A 13,476-nucleotide genomic window follows, 5' to 3' on the forward strand; every position below is an offset into this window, starting at 1 on the left:
GGGGCTCAGTGCTCAGCTCCCTCCCCCTCCCCGCAGCCCTGCCTGTTCCCCTGCCCCCCCAGGAGGTAGGTATGTTAAGGTTTTGGAAAGCAGGGCTGGTAAGTGTCACAAGCCCTGTTCTGAGACACCCACCCCTGCCTGCACCAGGAGGGCCCACGGGCTGAGAAGCTTGCCTGGCCCACTCTGAGCGGGTACTGCCCCTGGTCGCTGCATGCAAATCGGCCCAGGGGCCTGGGTCTGACAGTTCGAGCAGACACCTGTGGGCAGGCTACTGGGCACAGTGTCACTGCTCACCCTCGAGCCCCCACCTGCGGTCAGGTGCTGGAGGCCACAGTAGGGCCTTCTTGAGCAGGAAACTGCTCCAGCAGACGTCCTATTCATGGGGCCAAAAGCCCTTTGGGAGCAGAAAGGAGGGGTGGGAATGGCTGTCCCTGAGCAAACCCTGAAAGGGGGCCAGCCCACAGCTGCTGGCCCCCCAGGCAAGGAGCCCCCGTGTCCAGGCCAGGGAGGTGGGTAGTGCCTCCTTTTCTCCGTGTCCCACCCTTGGCCTGTTTCTGTTCAGCACCCTCTGACAGGGCTCCGAGCTTTATCCAGGGGTGTCCCCAGGGAAGGTAGTGGCACGCCTGTAGCACCACAGGGAGGCCCAGAGAGGCTGGAGTTGGCCTGTGGAATCCGTGGCCAGCCAGCTCTGAGCGTTGGTCACGGCCCAGGGCGTCCTAACAGTGGACGGGGGCCCTGCAGCCTCCTGGGTCTCCCCCTCAGGGACTAGAAGTCTCGCTGGCCTTGGGAGGTGGGGAATGGACAGAGTGGAAGGGCAGTGCTGTGTGTGCAGCGCTGGATCTTGTTACCTTCCCTTTTAAGGATTCGGGAAACCCTGTTTCAGCCCCCACTGTGTGTGCCAGGCCCTTCTCCCGGGTTAGTTAGGGAGACTGCAGGTGGGCAGGTGTCTTCCCTGGGGAGCGGCAGTGCCCCCATGCCCCGAGGTGCAGGCCCAGCGCGTGAGCTCCCTTCCCTCAGCAATGAAAACCTGGTGACTTCTTTCTTCCAGGGCACCAACAGGGAAACACCAGGATTTTTAATTTGGGTTTAAGTGCAATTATGGCTCCTCATTTCCATGCGTCATTAGTCACGTTGCCCCTAATGAGAGATTGTGCCTCCCCCCGCCCCCAGCTTTGAGGCTTGCTAATGAAGTTCTGTGGACATGCAAATGTTTATAGAGGATCGCTGAAGGCAAGGGTGGGAACTGTCTGCTGCTAATTAAGAAACTCCCCCCCCCCCATCCTGCATACACCTCCTCCCAGGGAGCTGTCTGGGGGAGGGAGGAGAGACACAAAGCAGTGTTTTGGTAGCAACCAGTGGGCCTGTGGGCTGCCTCAGCATCCGTTTGGTCCAGCGCCAGAGAAGCAGGGAGGAGGTGAGATTCAGCCCAGGGCAGAACGGTGTGTGCCTAAGAGCAGGGCAGTGCCCAGCTGTCCTGGTCCAGGGGCTGGTGGGGGAGAGCAGAGGCCCAAATTCCTGGCCTTGCGGCTGTGTGTGTGTGTGTGTGTGTGTGTGTGTGTGTGTGTTGGGCCCGGCTGGGCCTTACATTTGGTTTTTTAACTTTCTCTGCCTACCTGGCACCGCAGGTAGGAGTGTTCCTGCAGAATGGTGTCAGAGACCAGGTAGGTGAGCATCCTGTGTCACTGGGTGTGGACGTTTAGTGTGTCTGGGTTTGCAACCCAGTGTACTCTCTGTTGGGGAAGATTTTGTAGCTGTCATAGAGACCTGGCCAGGAAAATACCTTGGCTCGGGATTTTTGCCTCTTATGGAACTGGGAGTGACCCCCCCCAGGAAGCACAGCACCCCAGGAGTGGGGATGTGCATGGGGGTGGGGGGCTGAGTGAGTGCTGGGTGGCAGGGGGCAGGGGCTGCGGCCTCTTTCTCTGTTTGGTGTCCAGTGGTAGGGGGCTCACCCTGATCAGAGCCCTGGCTCCAGGAGGACCGACGTAGCATGCATGGGCTGTCATGCCTCCGGCTCACCCAGGCACAGCCTGGGGAGGGGCACGCCGTCCCATGTTAAGTTCTTGGGCCGTGCCCAAGGTCTACCTGGTAAGACCTTGCCACACGTTGGGGGCCACCATGAGAGGGTGATGAGCAGCAGGAGGGGCTCCCAGCCCCTGCCCCCCCTTTACCCCTGCCCCAGCCCTGGCCCTGCCCTTACCTGTGCCCCAGCCCCTGCCCCCGCCCTTGCCACTGCCCCAGCTGGCCTCCTCCCCTCCAGGGTTTGTTTGGGTAACTAGAGCCTGCTGATTTATGGGACGGACATTCCCCTGCATTTTATCTGCCCAGCAGAGTTCCCTCAGTTCCTTTGAAGTAGAAAAGTGTGCTTGTGGCTCTTCAGCTAGACCAGGAGGCCTGTATGGGACTGAGTGTGACCCCTGGGTCCTCTCTGGGTGCCAGACCCCAGCCCTAGCTTCTGCGGCTGGGGGGTTGGGTTGCTTTGCCCTGAAGGAAACCACCTAAGACCAAATCTGCATTCATTCATTCACTCATTCACTCATTCACTCATTCATTACTTATACACTCATTCCCTCCTCCCTCTCCCCCCCCCCCCCTTGCTAAGTACGCACTGGGCATTAGCTATGAGCCCAGCTTGCACTGGTTCCTGAGGAGACAGAGGGGTGAGACCCAGGGCCCACATTTCAGAGCTCCTGTCCAATGCTGGAGGCTAATGGACCCCCTGAGCAGAGGACTGTAGGGAGCCCCAGCACCCATGGGAGGTGGGGGGCTTTCCTGTGGATATGGCCCCAGGGCTGGAGAAGGCGTGTGGGGAATCCAAGTGGGGATCCTGGAGCAGAGGAATGGTCAAGGGGCGAGATCCACACCCTCATTCACTCACCTGTTTTTTCAGCTGTTCAGCCAGCATGAGTACAACACACAGTGGGGAGCAAAAGGAAGGCCCGAGGCTCATGGCACCCACAGGGATGGGATGGAGTGGGCTAGAGCAGGGTGGGGGGAGAGACGGAGGGTGCATGGGCGGGGCGTCCAAGCAGGTGGCAGAGCAGACCACAGCCTTGAGGGAGGGAGCAGCTCGGAGGCCCTGGTAGGAGTGTCTCGTTTGGTGGTGGTGGGGGCAGCCATTCTGGGTCCTGATGGGGCACAATCCTGGCCCCTCACATCTGACCTCTCGCCCCCACTCTCCTCTGCAGCAGGCAGGCTCTGGAGAGTACCGGACGCTGCGGAAAGGCTTCTCCCCGTACCACTCGGAGTCCCAGCTCGCCAGCCTGCCCCCCTCCTACCAGGACTCCCTGCAGAACGTAAGTGCCCCATCCCAGACCCCCAGTGCTCCCATGGAGACCTGGCACCTCTCGAATCCTTGGGCCACGTTTCAGTGTAAGGGTGAGGCTCAGACTGGCTAGTGACCTGCCTGGGCCCGTGGACAGTGTCTGGTCAAACCAGGTTTGGGACCCTTGGTTTCTGTCCCAGGTGCTTCCAGGTCAGGGGAGGGCATTGTCTTGTGACGATGGCACGAATCTGTGAATATGCTAAACAGGTCAAGGTCTGGCCTTCCTCATTCCCCTGCCATCTTCCTCCACCCTCCCAGGGAGGGGCCTGGGCTCCTTGACTGGCCCTCAGAGACTTTTAAGGGCCCATTTTGGTGGTTAGAGGTGGAAGACGAACTCTGGCTGCCGTTATGGCAGCGCAGGGCAGTGTCCGGCTGCTCAGGCCCGGCTGCCGTGCCGCTATGCGACGCTGTAGCATGTGTCACTCCTGGGACAGTGGGGACAGGGTGCTGGCTGGCGCTGGAGCTTGGGCTGGAGCTGCGTGTGTGTACGTGGGGTCCCTACCCCAGGCCTTGTAACTGAGGGTGAGGAGAAGCTCATGTTTGTGGACTGTGTACTTCAGTTATCCACAGTGGGTTATCCTGGCTCTGCCCTGCCCTGATGGGAAAGGAAGGGGTGGCACGGGGCCGGCCCTCTGCCAAGTGGGCAGCCAGCTCCCTGGGGGTAAATGCCTCCATCATACCTGGGTGACACGCGGTGTGGAATACATACCGTGTTTCCCCTAAAATAAGACCTAGTCGGACAATCAGCTCTAATGTGTCTTTTGGAGCAAAAATTAGTATAAGACCCCGTCTTATTTTACTATAAGACCAGGTATAATATAATATAATATAATATAATATAATATAATATAATATAATATAATATAATATAATAAATATAATATAATATAATATAACATAATACCGGGTCTTACTTTACTATAAGACCAGGTATAACGTAACATAACATAATATAATAAAATATAAATACCAGGTCTTATATTAATGTTTGCTCCAAAAGACGCATTAGAGCTGATTGTCCAGCTAGGTCTTATTTTTGGGGAAACACGGTAGATCTCTAGGGGCAGAGAACACACGAGTGGATGCGAGGAGCTGGATGGGGGCAGAGTGTGGAGGGATTACTAACAGGTGCGGGGCTTCTTTTGGGAGATGAAAATGTTCTCTTGTGACGATGGCACGAATCTGTGAATATACTGAACACCACTGCCTGTGAGCTCTCTGAGCAATAAGATGATTGTAACAAGAATGACCAGTGTATTGAGTGTCTGCTACATGCAGTACCGTGCAGGAAGCTCTCCACACACACAGGCCACAGCGAGGCAGGGACCCTAACTGTCCCCATGGAACACGGCTGGCCTGAGGTCATCAAGGTGGGCAGGTGGGCCTGGACTCTCGCCCCAGGGTCCTGGTCCTGCCGTCTCCCCTTTGCCCTGGACAACGAGGACGATGAGCAAAGCCTGGCTGGCCCTGGCGCTGGCAGATGTGGGTGGTGCAGCGCTGGCTGCCGGCCGAGCGTCTGTTTCTCTTCTGAGGCCCTCGCACCTTCTCTAGGAATGTAGCTGCTGACGCTGTGCAAGACCCACTGACAGCAGATAATCCAAATATTTATCCAGGAGCCTGTGGCCAAATGAGGTTCCTGTTGTTTCATGAGGAAGGGCCCTGAGATGCTGGTGACGCCCGCAGGGGTGGCTCCTCCATTACTTCATTTCCCCTGCCCCCCTCATTCATTCTGATCGCCTGTGGGAACCCTAATGGCTAACAGCGATGGCGTGCTGTGTCCCGAAGCCCTCTCAGTGCTGTGAAACCGGCTGGCTGCTGTGATGGGCCAGGCCTACAGGATGGGAGCAGAGGGAGCCATGGCTCACCGGCGCAGGGTGGATTGCCAGCGTTGCCCAGCTAGTGCCTGGGGGCCCGGAGCCAGCATGAGCTTCTACTGAGGCTGGGGGCAGGTCCCTGGGGTGGGTAGAGAGGGTCGGGTGTCTTGTGGGAGGGGCAGCCGTGAAGGCTGCTGAGGTGGCAGGGAGGCGCCAGGGCTGAGGTGGAGGCTGAGGCCAGGATGTTCCAAGGTACCAAGCCCTTGCTGGGTCCTGGAGAACCTGCGTCTGGCACGTGGGTCCATAGGGAGACTGAGGGCTTGTGTGGCAGGACCCTCTTTGCTTGGACGCTGCCGGGGGCATAGGCTCTTCCACACCTGGGCATGTCCTCTGTAAAGCTGCCTGTAGATCCCAGGGGATGGCAAGGGCAGACAGTCCATGAGTCAGAGGGTCCCCAGGGGAAGCAGGTGACTCTGATGGGGACACGCCGTCCCTGCCAGGCTGGTTGTCCCCAACGTCCCCACCTCCATACCTACCCACTTCGCTCACCCCCTGCCCACCTATGTCAGAGGCTGAGTGTCTGCCCAGGGATTCCCCAGCTTCTCCCCCACAAGGGTCACTGGCCCAGGTGGCTGTGGGGCAGGGTACAGGGCTTCTGCCTTGGGCTGCAGGAGGACCCCGGCTGGACTCTGGACTCAGGGTTCCATGGGAGGAGCTGTCAGCAGAGGGAGGAGGTTTGTACCCATCAGCCTTCTGCGAGGAGGTCAAGGCTTTTTGCCAGCTCCCCAGGGAAGCTGGTCTCCCCACTGTTTTATCAATTAACTTTATTTTTCAGCATACCATTCAGTGGTTTTTAGTGTATTCCCAGGTTTGTGCAATCATCCTGAGATCATTTCATCGCCCCCCAAAGAAACCCCGTCCCCGTAAGCCATCCTTCCACATTCTGCCTTCTCCCGGCTCTGGCAACCGCTAGTGGACGTTCTGCTCCTACAGCTTTGCCTGTTCCGGACATTTCACATACAAGGAGTCCTCTGATAAACGACTGGTGCTTTGTGACTGGCTCCTTTCACTATAGCAGTGTCTTCGAGGTCCATGGATCAGGGCTTCACTCCCTTTTACTGTCGAATAATATTGCACTGTATGGACTCACATTTTGTTTATCTGTTCACCATTGCTGAGCATTTGGGTTGTCTCCATGTTTTGTATGTGACTAGTGTTGCTGTGTACACTCCTGGACAGGTATTTGTGGGGACATAGGTTTTCAGTTCTTGGGTATGTGCTGGTCTCCCCACTTTTGGCATCAGCCCTGGAGTCCTACAGGCTCGGGTTCGAGGCCCAGCCCCATTGTTTACTAGCTGTTTGGCCTCGGCAAGTCATCCAGCCTCACCCTCCTCACCTGTAAAATGGGGATGTAAAAAGGTAGCATCTGCCGAGAGGGTCGTGTTAACCACTCAGTGGGCAGAGGAGGCAGGACGTGTCACTGACTACTCAGTGGCCCGCCCCCCCATGAGGAGGCCTTCCAGTGAGCTGTGCTTGGGGAATAGCCATGAGGTGGCAGTCCTGACTACATGCCATTGCTCCTCGTACGTATTATTTGTCCAGTGGTGGCTTCCTTTGTAGGATACCGTGGCCACTCTCTCACTGGCAGCCTGGCGAGGCGGACCAGGAAAGGGCTGCATCGCACAGCCTTCCCTGGCCACTCCTGGCTTCCTCCTGCCTTTGCTCCTGGAGTAAGCCCCCTTACAGAGCAGGCAGTTCAGGGAGTCCCAGGTACAGACAGGACAGGAGTCCAGAGGTGGCAAGGGTCAGGCACTCTGGCAGTACGTGTGTGGCGGTCGCCCCCTCCTGGCCAGTCCGGGGAGTGCAGCCTTCTGCCTCATGTAGTGCACCTATGCGTGTGGCCTGCTTTCCACCTGCTGCCAGCTCCCCCAGGGTCCCCAGATCTTTTTGATTCCCCCACATGACATATCTGGCCTGGGCACCAGGGGCTGGGCAGCCTGGGGTGAAGTTAGGGGAACACCCATTGGGCAGCGTCCCAGGGCTCTGCACACACCCTAGGACACAGGGACCCTTTCTGTTGTCCAGATGAGGGAACCCAGGCAGCGTGGTCGGGGACCCTGCCTCAAGTCACAGCCAGCAGAGCCTTGCCCAAGCCCAGCTTTCTCTGCCCCCAAGGCTGTGGGTCCCGGCCTCCGTGGAGGCCCTGGAAGCAGGTGTAGGCCAGGCAGGCAGAGGAGGAGAGTGCAGGGGCCTTGGCTGCTGGGCACAAGGTTCTGGGCCATGATGGTTTCTGCACAGCGCAGCCTGGATGGGCAGGATCCTTAGCCAAGCTCACCACATCTGCCCAGACGCTGGAGGAGTCATGGGGCCCACTGATGCGAAGCAAACAGACTCAGAGAGGGCAGGGCCTTCGAGAACCCGGCTTGGAGGGCTTGTCCCTGATCAGTGCTCACCAGCTTGCTGGGGCACTCTGGATGTTTCTGTCCGGTTCCCCTTAGGCCCACTCCCACCGTCTTCTGACCTGCTGGCTCCTCTTGGCCCCTGGGGTTCCACCCTCCAGGCCTCCTTGTCTGTGGGCTTCTTTAGTGGGGCCCTGAGTCCCGGGGTCCCCCTGCAGCCTAAGGCACCCTGGCCACTTGGGCCAGTGACCCTTATGGGGAGAAACTGGAGGGCCTTGGGCAGACACTTGGCCTCTGCCGTAGGCGGGTGGGTGCTGGGAGTCTGGCTCCCCACCCCCTGCTCCCAGGCTGATGTGCGAGTTACCAGTTAGAGTGTTTGCTGAATTAGGTGGCCAGGTGGCTGCACAGGGCTGGGAGGCAGGGTTCGAGCCTGGAAGAGACTGTCCTGGGGGTGGAGTGGAGTCGAGTCACCCACTGGGTGGCGTGGAGAGTGTGAGGGGCTTCGGAGTCCAGCCGCCTGGTGTTTGCTGGTGACCTTTGTGCGTCTCTGCCCTGAGTGGCACGTGCTTCCTTCCATGTGTTCTGTGCGAGGAGCCTGCTGGGCATGGTGGCTGGAGGCGCTGCCCCTCAGCTCTGGCCTGCGCCTCATACCTGCCTCTCTCCCCCATCACCTACCCCACCCCGATTTCCTCCTGCCTGGCCCCTGGCCCCATAGAATCAGGGACCTGGCTCAGCGCTGGTCACACCTGTGGCTGCCTCCTGAGAGCCACTCAGGGTGAGCTAAGCTGCGGAATTCCTTCCCACAGGGCCCGGCCTGCCCGGTACCTGAGCTGCCCTCGCCCCCCTCCGCCGGCTACAGCCCTGCAGGACAGAAGCCCGAGGCTGTCGTGCATGCGATGAAGGTGAGGGCCAGGCCCTGCCCACCTGCCCAGCTCCCCCTCCCTCAGGAGCCCGCTCCCTGGGCACTGCGGGACATGGGACCTTGGACCCTACGTTTGCCCTCTCTGGGGGCATCTGAGCAGCAGGGTGGGGCTTTCATCTGTGTGTGGGAGACTGGATGGCTGTGACCGCCTGGAGCACTGTAGGGGAGGGACTCAGGTGCCGCATGGTGGTAGCCAGTGAGTGACATGTCTGCCATGCCTGCAACGGGGGAAACTGAGGCCTGGGGGGTGGGGGAGGGCAGGCACTCCCTCGAGGTGAGAGGCATGGTCAGGACTCGGGATAGGACGGCAGCCCAGGCCTCCCAGGCCCAGCCTGTCCTCCAGGTGTAGCGGCCTCACCTCAGGGCCTCCAGGGGCAGGTCTCGACGAGGCGGTGCTTTCTCCTGGGGCACATCTCCCTCTGCTGTGCCCCCCATCCCTTTACCTGTGTGCAGTGAAGGGTCCTCAGCCCTGCCCAGTAAGCACAAGTGGGGGCCCGGGGTTGGAGTGAGTCCACCTGTCCGAGGGTGGTCCCTGCTCCCAGCCGACCCATCCTCAGCTCTGCCCCCAGTGCGGCTTCCCTCGTGTGGTGTCTGCAGTGTCCCTGGGGTGAGAGGACACAAAGTGACAAAGGACGACCTGCCCTTCAGGCCTGTCCACGTCCCTGACCCTGGGGCACAGCGGCTCAGTGTCCTCGGCTCCTGTTTGCAGCAGGGCAAGGCCCGCCTGGTGGCCTCTGCCCTGACCCTGACCTGTGCCCTGCAGGTTCTGGAGGTCCACGAGAACCTGGACCGGCAGCTCCAGGACCGCTGTGAGGAGGACCTGAGCGAGAAGGAGAAGGCCATCGTCCGTGAGATGTGCAACGTGAGGCACTTCGCGGGCTGGGGGCGGGGCTGCGGCGGGGCGGGGGTGCCTTGGCCTGACCCTGGGAGTGTGGGTCAGGTGACCTGGGGGGCTGGGAGGAGGCACTGGGGCTGGGAGCCCCGGCCTGGACTCACCCCACTGCCAGAGAATGGGGTCCCTGGTCTCTGTCCACCCTGGGAGTGCACCCTGTGGACCCCCAGGACTGGTCTTGTTCACCCTCTGCCTGGTCCCAGGTGTCTGGCTCCTGGCCTCCCAGCTGGCTGGTGCCCCTGGTGGGTGCACAGGTGCTCAGACTGGGGGTGCCGGCAGGACCCTCCACTCTGACAGCCTGCAGGGCTGAGGCTGCCGGGAAGGGAGAATGTGCCCCCGACCCACCTCACTGACACGTCCCACCTCTGGACCCTGGCAGGGGCCAGCACGAGAGGGTGACTCACAGGGGCTGAACCAGGGCCCCCTGTGGGGTGGGTCTTCTGAATGCCCTCAAGCCCCCTCCTGAGTCCATGGGCTCCACTGGACAGTCGCAAGGCCGAGCCTGCACCCCAGGGGTGACTTGCTCAGGATGGCAGGTGTGACCGTGAGGGTGGATGTGCAAAGACCTAGTCTGAGTGTCTCCGGGCCTCAGTTTCCCCTTCTGGCCCATGGCTCTGGGGACGTAGTGACTTTGAAGAGCAATGAGGCAGAATGTGTGCACAGGCCAGCGGGTGGGCTCGGCGGGCCTGCCACTCACGTCTCTCCTCTGTCCGCAGGTGGTCTGGAGAAAACTGGGCGATGCCGCCAGCTCTAAGCCCTCCATCCGGCAGCACCTGTCTGGGAACCAGTTCAAGGGGCCCTTGTAGGGCCTTTCCTCCATGGACGTGGACTGTCCCTGCCCGAGGTCCTCAGAGGCAGTGGCAGGCCCTGTGGCCCAGCCACTGTCTTCTTCTGTGATGAATTGTACATAGGACGCTGCTTGCCGTGGCCCGGCTGCCATGGGCCCGACATACTCCTGGCCGGCCTCCACCTCCCACGTCTCACACACCAGCAAACGGGAGACGAGAAGCTGCTGGCTGTTTCCTGCAGCTCAGTGGCCCGGACAGCACCGTTCCCACCCCAGGGCCTGGGCTTCAGGCTCCACTGGCGAGAACTGAAGGTTGCTCTGAGGCCAGGCCCAGGAACCATGCCAGGCCATTCCCAGCCCTTGGTGGAGGGGCACCTCATCAAGCCCTCCGTCCCCTGGCTGCCACCCGCACTGGACAGAGGCCACTGGCAGCTGGACGTGACGCTGGGGACACCACTTATCCCCCACCTGCTGTGACCTGAACGCTGGCTCCCCAAGCACTGGGTCCCGGGAGGCACAGACAAGGGACTCCTGTCCGTGGCTGGCCAGAGGCTCCTGAGGCTCTTCCTGTGGCCCCTCCTGCCAGCTGCTACTTGTTTTCAGAGTTCATGCTTCCACCCCTCCTCTCCCCCTCTACAGTGGCGCCCCGCCCGGTGCCAGCTTGTGCCCTTTTCCGGCCCCTCCTGCCCAGAGTCTGAGGCATCTTCATTTCCGTGGGTCACATGATGGGCCAGGGACGTAGCAGGCCAAGGGCAGGGTCCCTGGGCTGAGCGCATGTGCCTCTCCCGGATGGGTAGCACTGGGCCACGGCTGGGCCCCCCAGACCCTGGTCCATCTTGGGGCACTGCGGACAGAGCAGCTTGGCCACAGTGACAAGTTCTGCCCTCCTTGTGGCTCTGGCTTTCATTTGCTGTGACCTTTAGCAAGTCACTCAGCCTGTCTAGGCCCCTGGTGCAAAATGAGGTCTCAGATGCCTCAGCGTACTCATGGTTAGAGGCTGTCAGCTGTCACCAGCCTGTGTCCTCGTTCACAGCACGTGAGCCAATGGCGTCCACCTGCTGGAGCGGCCACGGAGTTGGGGGCTGGGGAGCTGAGGCCCCAGCTGAGTTCTGCTATTTGCTGCCTCCTCGGGTGCGGTCCCCTGCGCTCTGAGCCTCAGTGCCCTCTGCTGTAGAATGGGGCCATGAGGCCTTCCGTAAAGCGCTCTGGGGATCAAATGAGACCGTCAGTGTAAATGACCATGTAGAAACTGTAAAGTGCGGTATATAAACTTAAAAACATGAGGAAAATGAGGCCCAGAGGGGTTAGGAGATCTGTAGCAGGTTACAAGTGAGATCCCAGAACCTGGAAGGCAGGCAGATAGGCCCCCGTGAATGCTGTCCCCTTGCTCTGTGGAGTCCCTCGCACAGCGGGACAGGGCTGCGTGCGGCCTCACGCGGCCGGCCTCACGCGGCCGGCATTTGCAGAGCCCGAGGTTGTCGGACCTCGTCCAGGCCCAGCTGAGGGGTGGGGACCAGGCAGGGGGTGGGAGGGGCTGCCCTGCTTCCCACCTATTTGCCATTGGCACCCTTGGGTCGTCCACGCACGGGAAAGCCCGTGACCCTCCTTGTGCCCAGGGAGGGCTAAGTGGTACTGCCGACAGTGACAGCCACGTTGCCCTTGCCCTGGGTGTTACAGGATCTATCGGCTTTTTCTGGAGGGCGCCTGCCGTCGCGGCAGGTGGTGATCTCCCTGTCACGGGCTGTGCACTGGCAGTGGGGTGAACATCCTTGGTCACGGCACTGGGTGACTCCTGCCTCAGTGGGCAGGGAGCTGGGGGCGGAGGCCCCTCTGGTCTTGGAGTCCAAAGAACCACAGAGCAGCTTAGGGCGGATGGATCCACTTTGGGTGGGAATCACATCTGGGAGCCCACTCGTCATGTTTGGGTCATTGACTTTGCCACGACTGAAAATAAGCAATAAGGCAGGGCTCCTGGTAGCTGCAGACCTGCAAACTGACCCTGGGAACAGCCGCAAAGGGACCCTCCCCACTGGAGGGAAGTGACCCTGTCCCTCAGGCTGCAGTGCTGTCCAGGGGTCAGGTGCAGTGTGTCTGCCATGGAGGCAGAGCGAGCCGGGAGATGGCTCTTGTCCCTGAGCCAACACTGCACAGGGATGGCTGTCGAGGACACAACTGTCCCTGTGACAGTCATCTCACTAGTGTAAGCTGTTAAAAAAACAAAGCCAGCAGCATCTCTGCCTGACCCCACACAGGATACAATGCGTTGTTGTGGGGGGAGCCCACAGGCTGGAGGGGTTCAGAGGGGCCTCACCATGGGGGCAGTTAGGGGCCAGCTCAGGGGAGTCCCAGCTCTGCCACTAACAGGGAGAGTGCGTAAGGTGACACTGGGTGACTCTCTTCCCCTCTGGAGCCTTAGCTCCCAAAGGTCCTGGTGGGGGGGACATGTTGCTGGATGCGGTATCCTTTCATAAAGGTCCCTTTCCTCCTCTGCAAATACTCTGATTCTAGCTCTTGAAGCCAGTGTGACACCTGTGCTGTGGCTTCAGTTCCCACTGTGACGCAGACCACCCTTCTAGCCTGGAATTGAAATCTGCTGAGCACATTTTCTAGGGTGGCACATTTTTATCCGATTAGCTACACATCAGTGTTTAAAGAGAAAAAAGTGACCTTTCATTTTTTTTCCTTGAAAACTTGAGAGGAAACAAAATACTACTGATTTTTTTTTTTTTTTTTTTTTAAAGAAACAAACAATGCATGACTGCAGAGCGGTAGAGGTGTATATTTTTCATAATGTGGGGCCAGAATCTGCTGCTTTCTGGAATGGGCTGGAACTCTGTCTGGTCCCCATCCCCGCCGGCAGCCATGCTCTATTTTCTGTAGGACGTGACAGCCTGAGAGCTGGGCCAGCCGCTCCGGGCAGAGCTGGGGGCTGTGGACTGCTGTGCCCGTTTCTACCTTGTATTGAACCACTTTGATTTGGGGAGAGAAAAAGAAATAGAACCTTTTGATAGTGTGGTAAAAACACTGATTTGAACTATTTTAGTAAAAGGAGCACCAGAAGATTGTGATAGTGTATACTTTGCGCTAGAGAAATAAAGGCTCTTTGCAAGCCTCCGTGCTGGGTGTGCAGTGCTTGTGTTGGGTGGTGGGGATGCCGGGGCAGAGCGCCGTGGCCCCTGCGAACGCCTCGCACGGGGAGTCAGCTGGGTGGGAGCAGTGGAGACCGCTCACTGCTACTCCAGTGGCCTCTGCCTAGCCACGGGCCAGAGAGGGGAAGGACTTCAAATGCAATCCCTTGTCTAACCCAGGAACCCGTGTCTATGCAGGTACAGCTGAC

At 59.5% G+C, this 13,476-nt stretch overlaps 1 protein-coding gene across 5 annotated transcripts in view; it reads left to right on the forward strand.

Moving 5' to 3' along the window:
- CCDC85C (coiled-coil domain containing 85C) overlaps positions 1–13,253 on the forward strand; it is a 77,477-nt gene extending 64,224 nt beyond the window's left edge. For 2 of the 5 annotated variants that reach the window (XM_019751582.2, XM_019751583.2), the window contains 4 exons: positions 3,189–3,296; positions 8,345–8,440; positions 9,224–9,322; positions 10,069–13,253. In XM_019751582.2, the coding sequence (XP_019607141.1) occupies positions 3,189–3,296; positions 8,345–8,440; positions 9,224–9,322; positions 10,069–10,158 (393 nt within the window). In that variant the 3' untranslated portion in view covers positions 10,159–13,253. Of the gene's footprint in view, positions 1–1,625; positions 1,662–3,188; positions 3,297–8,344; positions 8,441–9,223; positions 9,323–10,068 lie in introns of all 5 variants that reach the window. The other 3 variants (XM_019751581.2, XM_019751584.2, XM_074326948.1) reach the window with 3 other exon arrangements.
- Positions 13,254–13,476: the final 223 nt, after the last annotated feature.

The sequence above is a fragment of the Rhinolophus sinicus genome, linkage group LG03 (genome assembly GCF_036562045.2).
Source record: "Rhinolophus sinicus isolate RSC01 linkage group LG03, ASM3656204v1, whole genome shotgun sequence".
NCBI classification, from domain to species: Eukaryota; Metazoa; Chordata; class Mammalia; order Chiroptera; family Rhinolophidae; genus Rhinolophus; species Rhinolophus sinicus.